The sequence below is a fragment of the Salvia hispanica genome, unplaced genomic scaffold (assembly GCF_023119035.1).
Source record: "Salvia hispanica cultivar TCC Black 2014 unplaced genomic scaffold, UniMelb_Shisp_WGS_1.0 HiC_scaffold_1167, whole genome shotgun sequence".
NCBI lineage: Eukaryota > Viridiplantae > Streptophyta > Magnoliopsida > Lamiales > Lamiaceae > Salvia > Salvia hispanica.
In genome coordinates this window covers 3831-25897 of record NW_025951435.1, presented here as the reverse complement: position 1 = coordinate 25897, position 22067 = coordinate 3831, and the positions used below count along the sequence as shown (strand labels likewise).

The window sequence follows — 22067 nt, the reverse complement described above, 5'->3', positions numbered from 1 at the left end:
CACATTTTCATGCAGTGGAGGGATTTGGTGGAAGCATATCTGGTAGAGGCCAAATGGTACCACAGTGGATACAAACCAAATCTAGAAGAATATCTCAACACCTCATGGATCTCCGTTGGAGCCGCGGCCATACTAACCCACGCATTCTTCCGAGTAACCCCTACTCTCACGAAAGAGGCCTGCGACAGTTTGTACGGATACCACGACATAGTCCGTTGGTCGTCCATCATCCTACGGCTTGCAGACGACCTAGGGACCTCGGTGGACGAGGTGAACAGAGGGGACGTGCCGAAGTCAATCCAGTGCTACATGAACGACAACAATGCCTCGGAAGAGGAGGCGCGGGAGCACGTGAAGTGGATGATCGGGGAGACGTGGAAGAAGATGAATGAGGACAGAGTGGCGAAGGATTCTCTGTTTTGTAAGGATTTTGTGGGATGTGCGGTGGATTTGGGGAGAATGGCGCAGTACATGTATCACTATGGGGATGGCCATGGCATACAACATCCCATCATACATCAGCAGATGAGAGACTGTTTGTTCCACCATTTTCTCCCATAGAAACCTAAGTGGTGTTCATGTTTGAACCAATTAAGAGATTTATAATACTCAGTTGTATAATTTATTTTACTCCATTTTGTGGTACATTAGTTTTACATTATAATTAGTGTATACAATGTTCATTTTAAGTGTATATATATACGTACACTTTGCATATTTCCTTTTCACTATAAAAAATGTATTGCAAGATGGCATATCTATATTAACAATATCAAGTGGTTTTGATTTCTTTTTTTTTTTTCTTGAAAAAGATGCTGAGGTGGAGCTTGTATCCTAAATATTTCAATTTTATAACTATAGTTTGATTTTTGAACCGTGTTAACAAAAAGAAAATAGACTTTTCAAGAAAATATATTATACTCTCTGGGTTAGGTGACACTTGATATCAGATTATTATTGGGATCTAGCTTCTAATTCTAGTTATAGCTGCGAAGAGTTCAATGCTTTGTGGTGATTACAGATTTATGTATGATGCTTTAAGTTGTACTGTTCGTTTGCTTATATTGATTTTGTTATTGTTTATTGTTTTCTATGGAGCACTATAAAATGCTTATGTTCATCATTTCTTTGGTTTATATGTAAGATAGAAAAAGATATTATGATTTGAAAAAAAAACACTTACAAAATTCTTCTCTAATACTTTTTGAAATCTGAGAAATGAATAAAAGATGAAGTTTTCTTAAATATCCCATCCTTCCATTTTTCTGGCAAATTAATTACGTGTTGATATGATAGTCAGTTTAAAATAGGTGAACATAACAGTTTCGAACTTAATTAGCTTAATTAGATGTTGTTATTTTGTCCATGTATTTTGAAATGGTTGCCACATCAATACGTAATTCGCCAAAAAAATATGGAAGGATGTGATAATTAAAAAAATTATCTTCCATGATATATTTTTCAAATTTTAAAAATATAGAATGGCCCAGAATTTGATCATTTTTCATAATTTATTTGAAAATTTTCTCATAAAATAGTCCGTTTAATATTAACAAAAACTTAGCTCACGCAAGGCCCATCCTTTATTCCCCCAGTAGAACAATTTTATCTCCCTGTCATAGTCGTATTCAATACTAAGCGTTGCATTTGAGCTAGGACTTTTCCAACCGATGGACGAAATTACACTAAGTATAATTAAATGTGAGTGAAAAAATGTTATAGTAAAATGCAAGGTTTATTAACAATTAATATTGTAAACGTAAGTAAGTGTAACAAGAATTGGTTGATAGACTTAAAAAAAACTAGCGATAAGTAATAGCGGAATAGAGGGGTAGCAATAATAAAATTTTCAGCAATAGTCTAGACATGTTCAGACTTGAAATAGGCATTATACAATATATACCCATCAGTATAACGTGCTCCATCACTGCTATTAGAGGACATTTAGAAACACAATGAAATCTGTTTATTTCTTCGGATCTTGTAATAGATTTTTAAAGTTGTAATTTGTTCTATTTTATGTTTAAAAAAAAATTATGGGTCATAAACATGGACTTTTGAAAAAATACTACTCCCTCCGTCCACAAAAAATAGATCACTTTTGTCATTTTGGGACGTCCACAAAAAATAGATCGCTTTCTAAAAATGAAAAATTTATCTCTCATACTTTTCCCACTTTTTCTTCTCTCTCATATTTTACTCATTTTCTCCTTATCTCTCTTACTTTACCTACTTTTTCTCCTCATATCTCTTACTTTACCAATTCTACATTAAAACTCGTGCCAAACATCAATAGATCTATTGTTTGTGGACGGAAGGAGTATATAATTATGTCGAATTTAGGAAAAAAAACTTATTTGAACGAGTTTATTCTTAATTAAGTATGATTATCTTTTTAGTTGGTGAGTCAAGCGAGACAACTGTTAAGTGTTAACTATACCGTTATAAATTCTCTTTATTGAAAGTTTGTCAGTCATCCACCCAATCACTAATCTCAGATTCTTAATCAAGAAATTGACTGACTTTGTTATCATTAAATATTGACTTGGACAAATCACAAAATTAGAAGGGAAGACTTGTGTGGGCCAACATATTAGTTGAAAATTGAAATAGTACTAAGTTGGAAAATAATGGTAAATTCTAAACAATAAAATAGTCAAGTGTAATCAAATTATTAACGTAAAAATCAAAACCTATACTCGAAATTAATCTTAATTTCTAGTCATAAAATACACGAATAAACAGTCGGCCACTAATAAAAACTAAATTGCAGTTCGGTTGGCAGGATTAATTTTGATTAAAGACCATAACTAATTTTATTTCTCGTTTGATCGTAATTTTTGAAAAGCACCGCTCATGACAATGTATCTTGGTCCGCTTTCATAATGTCAAGATTATATTGTATCTCATGACTCAATCATATTACTAATTTAATCTTAAGATGTCGTTTGATTACTATGACTCATTATTATATGATTATCCATCTAGAATTAAGTTATGAAATTCAATCGCATTAATTCATAGTTTAATCTTTCAAATCGAACAAATTCTAATTAGACAAATAATATTATATTTTACTTCTATTTACTTATAACCCCACCTAAAGGGGTATGATAAATCAAAGTAAAGATGGCATTATAAACAATTTTGATAGAAAAGAAAAGAAAATATTAAATACTACTACTTGTAAATGACAGTCAAGGACAAATATAATTCTAATTAGACAAATAGTATTATATTTTACTTCTATTAGCTTATAACCCCACCTAAAGGGGTATGATAAATCAAAGTAAAGATGGCACTATATAAACAATTTTGATAGAAAACAAAAGAAAAAATTAAATACTACTACTTGTTAATGACAGTCAAGGACAAATATATAGTTTGTGAAACAACTATATTCCTAGACTCGTGAATGTCAGTCAATATGTGTATCGTTTTTTCAATTATTTTCTTTTCGTTTTTGTTCTTTTGTTTATTTTGATCTTTGGCTCGTCATATGATCATGTATAGAGTAAACAAGTCGAGAGCTTGTTTATTCCTCTTCAAATTTGGTTAGTTCATTTTTGAGTCAAGAAAAAACTTTCAAACTTCAGATTTACGTTTAAAATGCTAAATCTCTCCATCGGCCAATATTTTGCTTAAGTTGACTTGCTTATAAGGTTTAAACTTTAAGCAAATGAAGAAGAAAATGATTGGAATTTTTTAACAGAATGTGAGTCTTATTTATATATATTAGTTTACGATAATATATTTTGAATGAACTAATAGAATCCGAATCTTATTTTTATGTATTACTCATAAATTATAATAAAAATAGTTCATGAAGAAAAGCATTTGTGAAAAGACTATATAGTAAACATAAGACACATATTGGTGGTAGAGAAAGTAAATGATTTTTGAAAAAAAAATGATTCTCATAACAGCGTGATACAGTAGTTTTTATTTGTTATGAAAACGAAGTACTTAGAAATATACTTAACAAGTATAATTTTTATGATAATAGTATAGAATTGAATTGTAAAATTTATAATTTCAAACAAATAACTGAAATAACTTTATTCATTTATAATTTTGCATATTCAAATTTCAAGCACAAACAAAAACCTTCGATTCTACTAAAACCAACTTACTCACATTTCAAATTTCACAATAACATCATGGAGTATATTTTATGATATATTCCCTCCGTCCTTAAAAGAAATTAGTTTATTTTCATTATTTTAGCTTATTTGACAAAATTAGGTCAATTATTTTTTAAAAGAAATCAATTTCATCACATTAGTAATGATATTGGTCTCACATTCACTAATATTATTTTAATTATTTTTCAGTCTTTTATATTTTACATTAAAATTTATGCCCCTGCTCATACAGAAGAAATATCTAAGTAAAGATAATACTCCATCCGTCTCACTTTAGGAGTCCTGGTTTACTATTTTTTGGTGTCCCACTTTAGGAGTCTCGGTTGGAATATTCCATAAATGGTATTAGGTTCCACATTCCACTAACTTTTTTCCACTCACATATTATTTTAAAACTAATATAAAAAAATAGGACCCACATTCCACTATTTTTTTCACCAACTTTCCTTTATATTTATTAAAACTCGTGTCGAACTCAACCGGGACTCCTAAAGTGGGACGGAGAGAGTAGCTTAGAAAAAAACACGCCAAATATGAGTTCGCAAAGTTTCATTAGATTTTGATAATATTACAATTTACAACATTATCTACTACTACTAGTCTACTACTCCCCATGTCCCATTAAAAATGCACCGTTTTCCTTTTTTGGTTGTCCCATTAAAAATGAAATGTTTCCTAAAATGGAAACAACTCTATCTCTACTTTTTCATCTCTCTTATTTTATTCTCTCTTCATTAACTCACAAAATAACACTACATAAAATCTCGTGCCGATTCTCAAATGTTGCATTTTAAGTAGGACGGAGGAAGTATATATTTTAGAATGTCTAGTCAACAATAAGTTGAGAAAAAAGTCTGCTTGTTGGAACACCCATAATTAATAAAAAACACAATTCATATATCCTAAAAAATAAAACACATAGGGCTATTTTAGGTAATTTCCAAGTCAACTAATGACAAAGAAATGATGGCCAGAGATTGGCCCATCTTCACAAATTTTTCCACACGGCAAAAATGAAGCTTCATATAAAGTCAACATAAGCCTGCCAGACTATACCACAACGGCAAAACCAGCCACTACCTCCTCCTCCTCCTCCTCCTCCTCCACCACCTCCTCCTCTTACTGGCCGGCCGCAGCCGCCATATGGCGCTACCTCGCCATGAATTCTCTCTCTTTCTCCTCTGTTTCTTCGCATTAACCATCATTGCTCAATCAAAACTCAGTCTTCTCCCCTCTGACCATGAGGCCCTCTTGCACATCCACAATGACTTAGGCATCAAGCCTACTCCGGCTGTCGATCTCTGCGACTCCGGCAGAGTTCTATGCGAACGACGAATCATGAACGATTCCTACGTTCTTAGAGTTGTCGGGATTGTCATCGAATCCCAACAGCTCCATGGAAAAATATCTACAGCCATTGGCCAGCTCTCTGAGCTAAAAGAACTTTCATTGCCAAACAACCAGATTTCTAACCAAATCCCACCTCAAATCATCCACTGCCAGAAACTCCAGGTGCTGAACCTCGGAAACAATCTGTTATCTGGAAACGTCCCGGCCGGATTCTCGTCACTGATTCGCCTCCGAATCCTGGATCTATCCTCGAACAAGTTTGCAGGGGACTTGAAATTCTTGAAGCACTTCCCCAATCTGGAAAAGCTCAACCTTGCAAACAACAAGTTTGCAGGGAAAGTGCCGGTTTCGATGAGAGGGTTTCGGAACCTGAGGTTCATCAACGTCTCCGGAAACAGCTTGCTTGAGGACCCAATTCAATCGACGAATGTTCAGCTTGATCAGTACTTGTCCGTTGATTTGGCTGAGGAGGAGAGAAGCCCGAAGCGGTATGTGTTTGCAGAGAGCTCGGAGAGAAACCAATCCAATCCGGCCATGGCGCCTTCTTCTTCGAGCATGGCTAATGCTCAAGCCCCATCACCATCAGCAACAACTGCAAATAATAAGCGAAAGAACAACAAGAAGAAGAAAGTGACAGACTGGGTTCTTGGATTCATGGCTGGCATTCTAGCAGGCTGTGTGTCTGGATTGGTATTCTCCACGGTTTTCAAGCTGTTGATGCGCTTAATCAGAGCAGATAGTAAAGACACGAGCTTGAAGATATACAGCTCGATGATCAAGAAGCCCGAGGACTTGGCATTTCTGGAAAAAGAAGATGGACTGCAATCACTTGAAGTTATAGGGAGAGGTGGCTGTGGGGAAGTTTATAGAGCTGCTTTACCTGGAAGCGACGGGAAAGAAATCGCGGTCAAGAAGATAATTCAACTGCCTACAGATGCAGATGGGGGCGTGAATGAAGAAGACAGCAAGCTCTTAACCAAAAAGATCCGACAGATTAGGTCTGAGATTCAAACCATGGGCCAAATCAGGCACCGCAACTTGCTTTCCCTGCTAGCTTATCTGCCACGGCCCAATTGCCATTACCTGGTGTATGAATACATGAGGAATGGCAGCCTGCAAGATTACATGAAGTTAGTATCAGAAGGAAAAAGAGAATTAGATTGGCCAGCACGATATAGGATCGCAGTAGGGGTGGCAGCAGGGCTGGAGTACCTTCATCTGCATCAAAACCCTCGCATAATCCACAGAGACTTGAAACCCGCAAACGTGCTGCTGGATGATGAGATGGAAGCCCGAATTGCAGATTTCGGGCTGGCAAAAGCTGTCCCTGAAGCTCACACTCATGTCTCAACCTCAAATGTAGCAGGAACAGTGGGGTATATAGCTCCTGAGTATTACCAAACTTTCAAGTTCACAGAGAAGTGTGACATTTACAGCTTCGGCGTGCTGCTTGGCGGGCTGGTCATTGGAAAGATGCCATCTGATGAGTTCTTCCAGCACACGGACGAGACAGGATTGGTGCAATGGATGAGGAACGTGATGGCCTCTGAAGACCCCAAGAGGGCAATCGATCCAAACCTCTTAGGAAATGGCTTTGAGGAGCAGATGCTCTTAGTTCTCAAGGTTGCCTGCTTCTGCACTCTGGATAATCCTAAGGAGAGGCCAGACAGTAAGAATGCTCGATGCATGTTATCGCAGATTAAGAGTGATTGATGTGAGACAAACCAAATTATCTGCCAGTTTATCCACACAGATGCATATTAAGAAGGTTTCAATTTTTTCCAGTGTAAGATGTGTGAAAGTCTTGTTTAGGTTCAGTTTATCAGTATAGTTCTACATGCTCATGTACTATGATGGTCAAGTCCTTTATCTAAGCAATTTATGGGTAACATGTTACAAATCTGATGTATCAAATTCGGTTCAGTCGCAATGCACATTCTATTACATAAACTCCAGTAAAGACTAAAGACATACATGATTCAGAATTAAGTCATTTTCAAACATCATAGGAAGTAAAACAAGCTCCATGGGCATCACTGCACTGCATATATGTATCAGGAAAAGTTTACATAACAGACAATTTGATTTGAAAGTTATATAGCAAAATCACAATCAGAATACAAACACAAACAGTACAATTCACTACGAGATCAGCCTGCTCACGGAAGATGCATTTCCCACATTCTACAGCTACCTCTTATCTCTTTCGCTAAGAGGTCCAAGAGATCTAACCCGACTAATAAACTTTTTCCAACAATTTCATACCACGGAAGACACGTTGTCACATGATTAGGGACTCAGACAGACTTTTTACAAGCACAAACAGCAAAGTAACCATGAAATAATTCTAAGTACATAGGAATTTTAGTGGTAAAAAAGTTAAAAATTTGTCTTTGAGGAGAAATAATCATGTTTAATGCAAGACTTTGCAACTCAACTGAAAATCAAAGCTCAAAGGCCTCAAAAATCTAAAAGTAATTGAGGAAGTATCCTCTCTAGAAGAGCTGCTTTTATTTTCAACGAGCCATCTGCAGCAGCATGCTGGATAGCCTCTAGAACATCATACACAGAGGAGAAACAGTACCATATGTCATTCAACAATGCAAAATATTGCAGAAGATAGCAAGTAATTGTATAGTATAAAACTATAAAAAGAGTGGCTTTTTCTTCAACAGTTGAAAACAGAGATGCCTGGGTTTCTAATTCTTACCCACCACAAAAATTTGGAGGAGATCACAGCTCAGCTTCATTACATTCACGTTGGATGCATTTGACAAAGAACTAAAACGTTATTCCTATTTCAAGTAAGTGAGATGTAGAGTCAATAAGCTCGTTCATATAATATAATTCGAAAGATTGATTCTCAAACACGAAACTCAGCTAACAGAACTATATGGGGGAGGCGAGGTTGGCACTTGAATCAGTACAGGAATTGGTACTTATTAAACACAACTAAACAAACTCTGCATCAGTCTAAGACTCCACAACAAATTTCAAAATTTGATGCAATCTTACACAAGCAGTTTGGATATGGAAGATTGTAATACCACTTTTAGTAAAACAAATATCTCCAAAACACAGATTGCTTCAACTACGGGGCAAAACATGCACGATACAAATAAAGAATAACATATCAAGAAGTACAAGGTCAAATTCATTCGATCCCAAAAGGTTGACCAAATGTAACCTTCTGGGAAAAAAGTTAGAAGAGGACATTTTGTATACGGCTTGCTGATATTCCAACAATTTATCGATTTTGAGTTGAATGGCCAACTTACATAAAACTAAATGCCAGTTAATTCAACCATTCTACATATCAATCTGTTACCTCACTCACACTGGAACAGTATCATAAATCTACTTCTAAAGCAAATATCAGTTAGCATAATCAGAACAACAGAATTATCACCAGTAGTTAGCTGGATTCGGATCCTCTGCTATGGCTTAAACACAGCACAGCCTAAACGACGGCGGTTTGTTTGATGTCCATCTCCTTGATGGCACATACTAACCGTAGTTAGCACCAGGGGATCCAAATCCGTAATTAGCCTACAGATATATCAAATTTACAGAAAATTGAGTGTTTCATCAAATAAAAACTGAAAATAGTTATCGCATTCAACATGGGCATTTCATACAAGATCAAGTTTCTTCAGTGGCTCATCACAAAATATACCAAATACTCTGCATTTGGGAAAATGAAATTGAACAGAAAAAGGAAACTTTTTCCCACAAATGCAACTAAAATTGAACCTCTGCTTCAACAAACACAAGTTGCTGAATATTAATTTGAGTTTTGAAAAGTTAATCAAAAATAAGAAGAAAACACGGTATACCTGCATATCCAATTTTCCCGATCGAATCTGAAAATGGCGCGAATTGAAACCTGTTCCATGAACACCAGCGAAATTAATTGAAAATCGCAAGGAAATTCGAAATTTTACTAATTTTGGGTTACAGAATCAAAAGTATTTTAATCAAATTGACGGGTGCAGATTAAGCTGAAGTCAGCAACAGAGATGATAATCAATTTCTGGATGAAATCATGATTTAATATTTTAAATGTAAACTATCATCACTCCTCAATTACTCCACTACTTTTTTGGTAATTATGATAGTACCCCAAATAGATGTCATATTATACGTTAACCCCAGAATAATCAAAATAAAGTCAAATTTACTCCAGTGAATAAAATTATTGTTGAATTCTTATAATCATTCAAAATTATGATTGTCGATCATAATAAATACATAGTATACGCATTGTATCAACCAATATTGAGGGCAGTAATTTCGTTGTAACCAGTCATCTCGTAGAAAGAGAAAAATATTACTTAAAATTTGTTTCTGTATTATAGTTTTGGACGATTCACATAAAATTGTCATGGATAACAATTAATCAGATCTAGTTAAGAAACTTATGTTAGGATGATATGAGCACTTTAACACTATGAAATTATGTGGGCTATATCCAAAATTTTGGACGATTCACATAAAATTATCATGGATAACAATTAATCAGATCTAGTTAAAAAAATTATGCTTAGGATGATATGAGCACTTTAACACTATGAAATTATGTGGGCTATACCCAATAATATTAGTCCTAAGTTTCAATTCTATTCAATCCATAACAATTAAAGTGAACACGTCCCAAGTTTTGTGTTTTGTTGATGGTTGTGGATATGCGTAGTTGGGAGGAGACGTCGAAAAACACTGTGCGATCGACGGCCCATCGTTTTTCCTTACATTTCCTCTCTAGTTATCTATCGCAATAGGTGAAGACGCTAGCGGTTCGCTTGCCTAAAGATCGTGACCCAAATATTGCACCTTCTTCGTCCATCCTCGACTGGCCGGTTATGCAATAGCAACAAAACATCTAGGGAATGTGTCGTCCTAATTCCATTGGTGGCGGCAGAATTGGGAGAATTTTGGGATTTTTGAATTTTTCGAACTTATTCCTTTTATTTATTTTTGTTTGAAGTGGGATATGTGCTTTTATTTGCAAGGGTGCATTAAGGTCCTTACACCTCCTTAGTCTTAAACATAACACTAATATCAATCCTTGGATCTATTAATCTAATGTCTATGATTAAAAGCATCGCCGTACATTATTATATCATTTTCGTACATTAAAGGACAATTTGGGTATATTACTGTTACATCATTTATATGGATACGTACATTAACTTAATGTATACATTAATTTGATCATTAATGTAACATTAATGTGTTTTAACGTATATGTCCCTTCTACGTGATGTAGATTATAATTTATTGAATGAATGTCGAAAGCTATATCCATACTCTAAGGGTTTAGCAATCCATGAGGCTAGGGTGTTGTACCGACTCAGTAACACAACGTTCACTAGGGTAATCGTGTGGATACTATACCCTAGCCCTATGGATAAGTTAACCCTAGGGGACTGAATCTAACTTCCTTCGGTTAGTGAACGTTATGCTAATACGAAGGTACTACACCCTAGCCCCATGGACTACTAAACCCTTGGTGAATGATGTTAACTTTCGGCCCTAAGGGAATTAATACGATGCTACATTATTGGATAAGTGATGTACGATATACCCTTGATAATGTACGATAGTATATATTATCATGGGAATATCGTACATTACTGTCCGACTCATGCTTTTGTGAATTTGTAGATGCTATATAATATAGCTTTCATTCACAAAAGCATGAGTCGGACAGTAATGTACGATATACACATGATAATATATAGTATCATACATTATCATGGGTATATCGTACTTTACTTTCCGACTCATGCTTTTTGTGAATTTGTAGATGCTATATAGTATAGCTTCCATCCACAAAAGCATGAGTCGGACAGTAATGTACGATATACCTGTGAGAATGTGTACATTATTCAGTAACCTACGCACATGAATGTGTGAGACTTGTACATTAAAATACTATTTTCATACATTAACATCATGTACTAATAGAACATGATGTGCAAATATAACTACATCATGTACCGAAGTCATGTATAGTTGTACTTTATGATGCACTATTTATTAGCACTAAAAATACCTGCAAGCATACAGGGTAGATCTAGTATAGCTAAAGGTCAGTACCGGGATATCGAACACAAGGAATAAGATTGCAACTGACTACCATATACTAAGCATCACATACTATCTAGAGACACAGAGTTTTTGGTTTTGGATTAATTAAACTAGACAGAAAACAAATAAGCAAATAACAAAAAGCATAAAAATAATGATACAAAGCAGGCGTAAGAAAGTAGAATTTTAGGATTCAAAACACAATTGAATTCCTTGAATTACGGTCTCTAGAGTTATTAAGTTGGTCACTTAACTAGATTAAACCCCCTCCCGAGGTGAGAAATCCGTAGATTAGGTGTAGTAATTGAAGTCCCCTTCTAATTCTCAGACCTAACTCCTAAAAGATTGTAATACCATTGACCTCATATGAAACCTCAACTCTCCCGAGTTCTATTGAATTAAAGTGTGAGTTATACCTTTTCCAAGTCAACTATTTCGTCTCCCGAGTACTCTAATCAACTCTAACATGTATTCAAGAGGTAGCTAATCTATTGAATATAGAAGGCACAAGGATAAATCAAATAACTGCAAGAGCTAACAAGAAAAACCAATTGATATCTTCACCAAAAAAATCCACAAAAGATGTTCCACTCATAGACAAGTAAAAACTACAAATAAAGTACGAGACATGAAAGAAATAGATAAAACCCAAGGTTGAATCTTCAATCTCCAGTCTTCTCTTGCCGGGATCTGCAGAGCTCCGCTCCAATGGAAGATGAATGATTATGTATGAAATATGGGATGGATGAATGTGTAGAGGGGGAAGGATTGGAGGCTCTGAGATCAAAGAATATGAATTAGGTTAAGAGGTATTTATAGGGTAGAAAAAGGTTTTGCTTTGATAATTTTCGTGCCCTACAATAAACGGGAGAGATTGGGCTTCACAATATAATAATAAATTTTCTTCCGTGAATTTCCGCCTAAATTCCCGTCAGCTTTGACTGCACTGCGCAACGTTCGTAGAATAGACATAACTTTCTCCACAGAACTCGATTGAGACGTGCGAGATATCCACGCGAAGCTCTTTCGAAGAGGAAGAGAATGATATGCATAAATCACTGATTGGACTCCAAATCTGATGGAAGAATGGGCTCGAACAGAGGCTGTTGCACCTTGGCCTTTTTGCACCTTTTTTCTATCTTTTTCTATCATTTATCAACAAACACATTAAAAATACCAAATGTATAGCATATGCAATTTAAGAACATAATTTGCATGATTTACATTTAAAATGAGTCAAATCTAGCCTTTAAAAACATGAAAAATCCGTGTTTGTCAACTTCCCCAAACTTAATTATTTATTTGTCCTCAAACAAAATAAGAGAAAAACTAATAAAGAAACACGGATGCTAAGAACTAGACTTCATAGTTGCCTCAAAAATTACAATAAAATAAAGAGTTTGACAAATAATAAAAATCAAATTAAGCAAATTAGTGCATTTTCATTACTAGCTCGTTGATCACCTTGAAATACATGCGCTCACAAGTGTTTAGAAGTGTGTTTATCACTCACTCTCAAAGTGTATATTGGGAAAAGTGTATGCTCAACATGCAAAGTTTACCATAGGCTTGCTCAAAGTCTAATCCCTCCTCTACTTGACGTGATTAAAATCAAAAATCCGAAAGGTTTTTATTTTAGGTTATAATGTAGGCTCTTTGATAAGGTGAGGAAATATGGCTAAAAAGTTACTAAACCCAAACATAGCAAAAGTGATCAAGTTCTACTACATCAAACTTAGCACCCCACCAACAATTCGAATCTCAGTAAATTCTAGATTTTGTCTAAATTTCTTCTCACTTCCCAAATTCTTTTGATTTTTTTCTTTTCTTTCATTTTTTTTTTCATTTTTTTACTTTTGTACATCCTTTCTTTCTTTTTTTTTTCTTTTATGAACAACCAAATATCCCATTCAAACACATGTCTATGCACTTTTCACAAGTAAGCACACTACTTTTATTTTTACCTTATCTGTAACACCCGCTTTTCATGTTACATTTTACTTTAAGATTTTTGTTTTGAGTACGAACGAGTGATAGACCTTGAGTAAAATATCGTCTTTGTTTTGATTGGTTGCGAATGGAAATAGTGAATGCTTGATTTGTTATTTGGTTAATGGTGTGGTGAAAGTAGTAGACGAGAATAACGTGAGATTCTGATGAAAAATTTGGACGTTTGTTTACAAGTACTTGGAATAACACCAAAGTACCAAAATAAAACTCCACAATTTAATCAATGTTTTAAATCAAATATTTGGGTGTATCACTTTTATGAATCTTATTTTAGCTCATTTATCCTATTGCAATTGGGCTACTTTCATTCTATAAATTTATTCCTATTTTTCCCATTGAATTCTCCCAATTCTCTCACACGATTTTCTCCCGCATCTCCATGTTCCCTGAAAATCTCTAACTAAAAATCTCTTCTTCTTCTCATATATTTCCCCACAACTTGACTTCATCATTCTTCCAATCTGCCGTTATTTATCTTCTTCTCCATCAAAAGGTAAATTCTCCTCATTCCATGAATACTGAAAGTCTCCATATTTATTGATTCCATAATCCAAATTTCTCGACATCACAGTGAGGGAGAAAAGAGAAAATTGTGATATGCAAAACCTGCAACCTGTGCAACTTTCCTTTCTCCCACAGGTATTTTCTTTTCTTCGATTCTATGATATATTTCCATACATTCACGGTAGTCCATCATTTGAATTTCTGAAAATGTGGAATGATTCTTCTTGATAAAGTCTTAATCTTTATTATCATCAGAAGTTGCCCTCTTGTTTTCTCTTGATCTCTTCAATTTAAATTCTTTAAAATCCCTTGTCTGCTCAAAATGTGTGAATCGAACAATTAGAAACTTAATAAAAGGTTTAAGATTTGGGGAAATGAGGAGGGGGACTTACCTGTCGTGTGAAGCAGCGCTGCCTGACGGCGGCTGGACGGCGCTAGGAGGGCGGCTGACGGTGCCAGACAGCAGCTGCACGAACCGATCGAGCTCGGGTAGTGTGAGAAGTGGTGGTGACGGCCACTGGTGTTGAGAGACGAGAATCAGGATTTAGTTTCTGCCTGAGTGAGAATTTGAGGGGGAGCTAGTGGTGAATTTTAGAGGAGGGACCAAGAGAAAAGATCTAATTTTGGAATTGTAGAAGAAAGGCAGAGGGAGGGAGCGTGAGCTTTTGAGTTTCAAAGAGAAAGACATAGGCGTTTGGTGATGGCTGGGAGTATTTTTATGTACTAAATTCTTTTTCCTTTTCTTATCTTTAGTTTTAGGTTTTGGCTACATTCTTCTTTTCCACTATTATTTAATTTATCTAATAGGCCCAATTAAATTGGTTTTGGGTTAGGAATATATATATATATATGCATGTGTGTTTGCGGGGAGTATATAGATAGTAATTTGCTTTATTTAGTTGTTACTTTTGTTGTTAGACTAAAATATTTCTTTAGTGGATTTTTTTTTGTTTAATTGTAAGCTCGAGCCGTAGACGGAAATTGTTTGAGCAGTTTACTACGCGATGAATTAAAGCAGGAAATATGAGGACTTTATATATGTGTTTTCTCTATGAAAGAATGAAGGATAATTTGAACACACGCACATAGGATGCATGCATCATTTTTAAATTAATTTATTATGCAAAGTCTAATTTTTGCATACGATGTTATTTCGAAAAGGGTGAGCTGTGCACATTGTTGGCGGTTGGAATAAGAAGTGAGTGAGGAGTAAGCTTGTGAGGTGGGCTTTCGTTTTAAATAAGGACTATGTCCTAAATATTTTGATATGTGAAAGGAGGTGAAAAATGTTTGTCTTGTCATGTTTTGTGTTTGAATGAACCTATCTGAAGTGGCTATGCCATGTATGTTAACGAATTCGGGTCCCAGTAGGGCCGCAAACCCTGCTCAGGACTGGTGTACACCCAGTAGATCGTGCGCTATCTCATTGGAGTTGGCCGGTCTAGTAACTTGGTTCGTGGCCACGTTCCTTGTCATGTAGTTCAGATATGGTGATGGTGGATGTGGATGGAAAATGGTTGCGCAACCGAACTTTACTATAAAAATATGTTTTTAGTGTACTTGGGTTCTTTTAATTAAAACCCCCAAGAACACTCGTTTATGGCTTGACAAACTGTATTTTGGAATGTGTCCACTGAGTGCATCAAGTACTCAGCCCTGCATATTGTTTTTCTTAATGTGCAGATTGAGCGGCGATGGACGTGGAGGATGTTGAGCAGAGTTGTTGGAAAATTATATCTTGTTTGGTTGTTGGATTTGTCGGGTCTTCATACTCGGCATTTTTCCATGTCTTGACGCTTCCGCTAAAATCCTAAATTTCCTTTGGACTGTTTTATCATTGGGTCTTATTATTCAAAGTAAGTTTTGTTGAGACAGTCTTCGAGATTGTTTTAAGTTTCTTAGTTAATCTTTTGTTTTGGTCGTGTATATTTCGTTGTTCCCTTTTTCTTCCCCGCTTCTTTAACCCTCCCCTAGTCGCGATCAACCGTGTTTTCTAATCCTTAGAAAATGCGGGCGTGACATTATCTCTCCAACTCTTTTCACAAAATATAAACTAAAATTCGCCAAGATTGCATGGAGATTCCCCTTTATTTAGCTTCCAAAGAAAAAGGCTTTAAAGACGAAAAAATGTTTTGAGTAAGGTCAATAATTTGGATATAGAAAGTAGCTAAGAAGGATGGCCTAACGTCCTCTTTTATCATTTAAACACTATGTAGACTTAGGCAGACTAGGAGCAAGTTCTAGAAACAAATACATGAATGCAGATAAATCACACAAGAAGGAAATTATAGCTCAAGTCTCACAAGGTATAAGCATGATTCAAAGCAAACAAGCAATTTATTAATTGTGCACCTTTTAACCTAACCTTCAAATCAATGCATCAAGTCAACTCAACCAACACATAAAAGAACTTTTTATCATGGGCAACTCGGCCTATGTCCCTAAACATGAGTATTTCTAAGTTTTCTATGTTATGCTCATGACAAGATTCACCTCGGGTTTATTAAAATAAAAATAAAAAACTAACAAAAACAACTAAATCACGGTCCACCACTTCATCACCCCAAACTTATTCAAAACTACGTTAAGAATAAGTTTGAAAAGTCGGTAGGGATGTGAGCAAGCTAAGAAAACAAATTAAACAAAAAAAATAGAAAAATAAAAATGGAAAAAAATGATACCAATGTTGGGTTGCCTCCCAACAAGCGCTTGGTTAACGTCTTTAGCTTGACGTTCTTTGAAGCTCAAGTTATCCCCCATTCTCGGGACTTCCTTTGGGATGCCTTTTGTACCTACAATTTCGCAATGTGATTATAGAATGAGGAAGATTGTAGTAGAGTACAATGCATAATATGTGGCAATCCCCCAAACTTTAATCATATCAAGACATAAAATATGCAAATCAAATTATCTACCTTAACATGATATTTTTCATCCTCCGTAATATTCTCTATCCCCCAATTAATTGCAAAAATTTTCGACAATAGACCAAGATCACGCAAAACAATTTAAGCTCTTAAAAACACAATTCATGCAAGATAAAATAGCCTCGCAATGCTATGAACATGAACTATGTATATCAACAATCAAACCAAAGTGATATTCAATTTTCATCCACCAAAGATCAAACATACTCAAGCACACCCAACAATTATTTCTTACAAAAATCCAAAACTCACAAATTCACCGAGAATAAATCCCAATTAAATCATCACCCATCAAACTCCTATCAAAACTCCCAGTATATATATCAACAATAAGGTCATTCAATGAAAAAATTCAAGATCAAAGCTCAGAAATTAAGAGAGAACGTACCTTGTGTTGATTAGCATTTAAGCACATGAATAATCGGTAGAATCCAAAGAATTTGATTAAATGATGTGAATTTGAAGTGTGTGTGTGAATTATGTGGAGAAAATAAAATAAAAATAGAGGGAAAGAGATTCTAATTTTTCTTAAAAAAGAAAGAAAAAAATATATTTGTAAAAAGGAGAAGGAAAACGCAAATCAGAAGTAAAGTAAAAAAGAAAGAAAACAAATAAGCAAATAACAAAAAGCATAAAAATAATGATACAAAGCAGGCGTAAGAAAGTAGAATTTTAGGATTCAAAACACAATTGACTTCCTTGAATTACGGTCTCTAGAGTTATTAAGTCGGTCACTTAACTAGATTAAACCCCCTCCCGAGGTGAGAAATCCGTAGATTAGGTGTAGTAATTGAAGTCCCCTTCTAATTCTCAGACCTAACTCCTAAAAGATTGTAATACCATTGACCTCATATGAAACCTCAACTCTCCCGAGTTCTATTGAATTAAAGTGTGAGTTATCCCTTTTCCAAGTCAACTATTTCGTCTCCCGAGTACTCTAATCAACTCTAACATGTATTCAAGAGGTAGCTAATCTATTGAATATAGAAGGCACAAGGATAAATCAAATAACTGCAAGAGCTAACAAGAAAAACCAATTGAATATCTTCACCAAAAAATCCACAAAAGATGTTCCACTCATAGACAAGTAAAAACTACAAATAAAGTACGAGACATGAAAGAAATAGATAAAACCAAAGGTTGAATCTCCAATCTCCAGTCTTCTCTTGCCTGGATCTGCAGAGCTCCGCTTCAATGGAAGATGGATGATTATGTATGGAATATGGGATGAATGAATGAATGTGTAGAGGGGGGAAGGATTGGAGGCTCTGAGATAAAAGAATATGAATTAGGTTAAGAGGTATTTATAGGTGGAAAAAGGTTTTGCTTTGATAATTTTCGTGCCCTACAATAAACGGGAGAGATTGGGCTTCACAATATAATAATAAATTTTCTTCCGTGAATTTCCGCCTAAATTCCCGTCAGCTTTGACTGCACTGCGCAACGTTCGTAGAATAGACATAACTTTCTCCACAGAACTCCGATTGAGACGTGCGAGATATCCACGCGAAGCTCTTTCGAAGAGGAAGAGAATGATATGCATAAATCACTGATTGGACTCCAAATCCGATGGCAGAATGGGCTCGAACAGTGGCTGCTGCACCTTGGTCTTTTTGCACCTTTTTTTCTATCTTTTTCTATCATATATCAACAAACACATTAAAAATACCAAATGTATAACATATGCAATTTAAGAACATAATTTGCATGATTGACATTTAAAATGAGTCAAATCTAGCCTTTAAAAACATGCAAAATCCGTGTTTGTCACTTTACCATTTTTACCCTTTAATGTACGAAAACGATACAATAATGTACGTCATTAGTTTTAATCATAGCCATCAGGATTAATAAATCCAATGAAGAAGATTTGTTTTCTATTTTACAAAATATTTAGTATAATGATATAAACACATCCCTTTATTTGCATGCGTGATAATAAAGATCCATGAACAATCCAAACTTCGCTGAAAGAAATAAAAGAAAAACAATAGTTTATGATAAAACCTTTAACTGTCATTTTCAGTAATCAAAATCCAACACTAGAAGCATCATTAAAAATTAAAATCAAAACTCAAGAGCTTTTCAAAAGTATTTTTGAACTGGGAATAAATCAAAATATTTCATCTATAGACCAATGTAATTCATGTCAAATTCTCAAAATAATAATAAAAAAACTTATAAGTATATTTTTCAACAATAAAAATTCAAATTAAAAATTGAAGCATAATTCGTATGATTATAAGGACTGCTATTAAATATATACATAATACTAATTTAAATAAGAATTGAAAATGCAAAATATGGAAAATGATTGCGGCACATTGGAGCCCGACAAGCCCAAGTTGAAGCCTGCAGAGGAAGCAGGGCTAAGCCTGCTGGGGCGAAACACACGTGAAACATATAAAGTTAAAGCATATTTGGCCCACAATTTGTACATCCCTTTGCAAATAAGTATTGTTGCTTTCATTGAAAAGAAAAAATTCTTCTTTAACAACCTAAATTTTGAAAATAAATTTAAAATACATAAAACAAAGTGAACGTGGTCCAAGAATATTCACCGATCCCTATAAAATCACATGCCCATCTGTTTTTTATGCCTCACGTAGAATCGAAAATCTTGATAGGTTGCCATCAAGATTGATATTCCTTCTTATTGTTACATTGTCTTGTTTTCTTAGTTATCGACAGTCATTTGATCAATTGATTCGACCCACAAAGTGTTAGTTGAATTGCTACATGGCCTTTAACAAAACACATTGACTAATTACTCATCCATTCCTCTATTTAATAAGAGTAATATTTAGGGTTTAGAAGAAGAGTAATTGTTTGGTACAAACTCATCCCACATCGGGAGTCCGAGAGAAGTTTGAAAGTGTAAATAATTCATATCCAATCCCAATCAGTTTGAGGCCCTTTGGAAGTAACCAAAAACAAATCTGTGCGGTCTTGACCCAAAGCGAGCAATATCTTGCAGTCGACAATCTGATCCAAAAACAGATCCGTGCGGGCTTGACCCAATCAAACTTTCAATTTCGATCGTTGTCTAATTATCTTCGATGCAAAAGTTGTAATCTTTGAATTTATTTTTTCATGTAAGGATACCCATTTTTCTTACTACAATCCCAAGTTAAGATTGAAATTACAAAGCTAGGGAACTTTGGGATTGGGCATATTGGAATTGGACAACGAAAACAGCTCATTCATAGTGTTTCCAACTCAAATCAACAAGATACGAAGCTTCCAATTCTACTATAATTCCCATCTTAAAACCAATCAACAATTAAAATTCTTTAACTTGTAGTATTAAAATAAAGAGGAAATCCAGCGGGAGACATGTGGGGTATTTTTCTTCATATGAGGGGAGTGTCTTCAATTTGAGAAGCACATTCTCCCACTTTTGGTACTCTTAAAATACAAAAGTTGGTTTATGGAAACATAAATTTATACACATGTGAAGTTGGCATCCCCACAAAGGGGTGATGGTTTTATTCATAAATTTTTTGCTGGTGTATATTTGTGGGTTTGCTTACTTAATTTAACAAGTTTTAAAAAGATTAGTAGTTAATAAACCAATTGGAATAAATGTATTCGTCTTTCGGCGTCGACATTAATTGTTGAGTTTAAATTACCTAAATTCCATTAATTCTTGATTACCTAAACAAAGTCATAATAATTCACGTATTAAACATGATTAAATCAAAATGTATCCAAAATTTATTTTATTAACAAATACTATAAAGTTAATTACTTTAATAATTCAGCCAAACTATCCGTTGGTGCTATCCTTCCTATATCAAATTACTTTTAAATTTGGAACACAGGCCATAAATCTTCATTAACACAATCGATAGTACTCGTATAACTTTTTTCATATAGTATTAATTAACTTTCTAAGTCAAAACTAGACAATTAGGAATTATCTAAGAATTTAAACAAATAGTTTGTAAAAATTATTATACCTATTCAAGATACTAGTTTAGAGCATAATCCAAATTCCAAATCTTTTCACCGTTGTGCATGAGACCTAATTCAAAGGTATTAGAGAAAACATAAATGCCACCAAAAGCATGGTTATGTATAATAAATTAGGGTGGGGTGGCCAATGTAAAATCATTAGTGTCACTTTGTGGGGTCCAAATATTATGTGCATGGTTTTATTAATCTTGAATACACATTCATTGAGAGTTGAGCTTTTAGTAGATGTATGTACTAATATTCATCTTATTTTGATAGAAACAAGAACAAATATTCTAAGTAGACAAACATGTGAAGCCACATTCATTTTCCGCAAATCCCACAACTGGAAACCAGCTCATTAATCTTGAATTATATAGTGATTTTGACCATTTTAAGGAGTTAAAATCTTAATAATTAGCCTATCTTTCTGGTGTAAAAGTGTCATAATTTAATCATACTATGGGACTATGATCATGGATTAGTAAATCCCTATTCAACCACGCCAAGGCATGTTTAGGCATTTTTATTAATCATAGTACCAATTATTATATTTGAGATATTAATCAGGCATTTTTATTTTTTCTTTATTAAGTTGTTAATTTTATTCAGAGATATTGATCTCTAAAATCATAAACTTTGGCTAAATTTTGGTATTTTTCACTAAATTTAAAATTGGTCTAAAATATTACAAACTTTTACATGTTGTTTGTTACTGCCAAATAATATATCTTCGCAAAAAAATTTATTATACGTGGACAACCGTGAAATATTTATGATATTTTAGATCACTAAGTTCGTGACAAGTAAAGATTAAAAGCTACACATAAAATCATGTTGATTTAGTAGTGCCAAATATGATAAAAAAAAATGCATGGAAGTTAGTCGAATATGGTGATTGACCTGCCATAAGAAATAACAAGTAAAATGTAAAGTTTGTAATATATTAGACCAATTTTAAAGTTTGTGGAGAATATCAAATTTTGGCCAAAATTTATAATCTTAAAGACCAATATCCCTTTTATTTATCACTAAACTCAATTAAATTTCAAATATATTTGAGAAATTACTGCAGCTGGACAAT

At 34.4% G+C, this 22067-nt stretch overlaps 2 protein-coding genes and 1 long non-coding RNA gene across 3 annotated transcripts; all 3 read left to right on the top strand.

The window, feature by feature from the left end:
- Positions 1-9: 9 nt before the first annotated feature.
- On the top strand, positions 10-561 carry LOC125198020 (cineole synthase 1, chloroplastic-like). Its single transcript, XM_048096486.1, has one exon. The coding sequence runs from the start codon at positions 10-12 to the stop codon at positions 559-561; it is 552 nt and encodes a 183-aa protein (XP_047952443.1).
- A 4682-nt stretch (positions 562-5243) lies between these two features.
- LOC125198018 (leucine-rich repeat receptor-like serine/threonine/tyrosine-protein kinase SOBIR1) lies at positions 5244-7445 on the top strand. The gene has a single exon (XM_048096484.1). The coding sequence runs from the start codon at positions 5289-5291 to the stop codon at positions 7206-7208; it is 1920 nt and encodes a 639-aa protein (XP_047952441.1). The 5' UTR covers positions 5244-5288; the 3' UTR covers positions 7209-7445.
- A 6528-nt stretch (positions 7446-13973) lies between these two features.
- Positions 13974-15969, top strand: LOC125198019. The gene is made up of 4 exons (XR_007172337.1): positions 13974-14088; positions 14167-14234; positions 15261-15321; positions 15783-15969. It is a non-coding gene; the product is annotated as an uncharacterized LOC125198019 (long non-coding RNA).
- The last annotated feature ends 6098 nt before the right edge of the window (positions 15970-22067 follow it).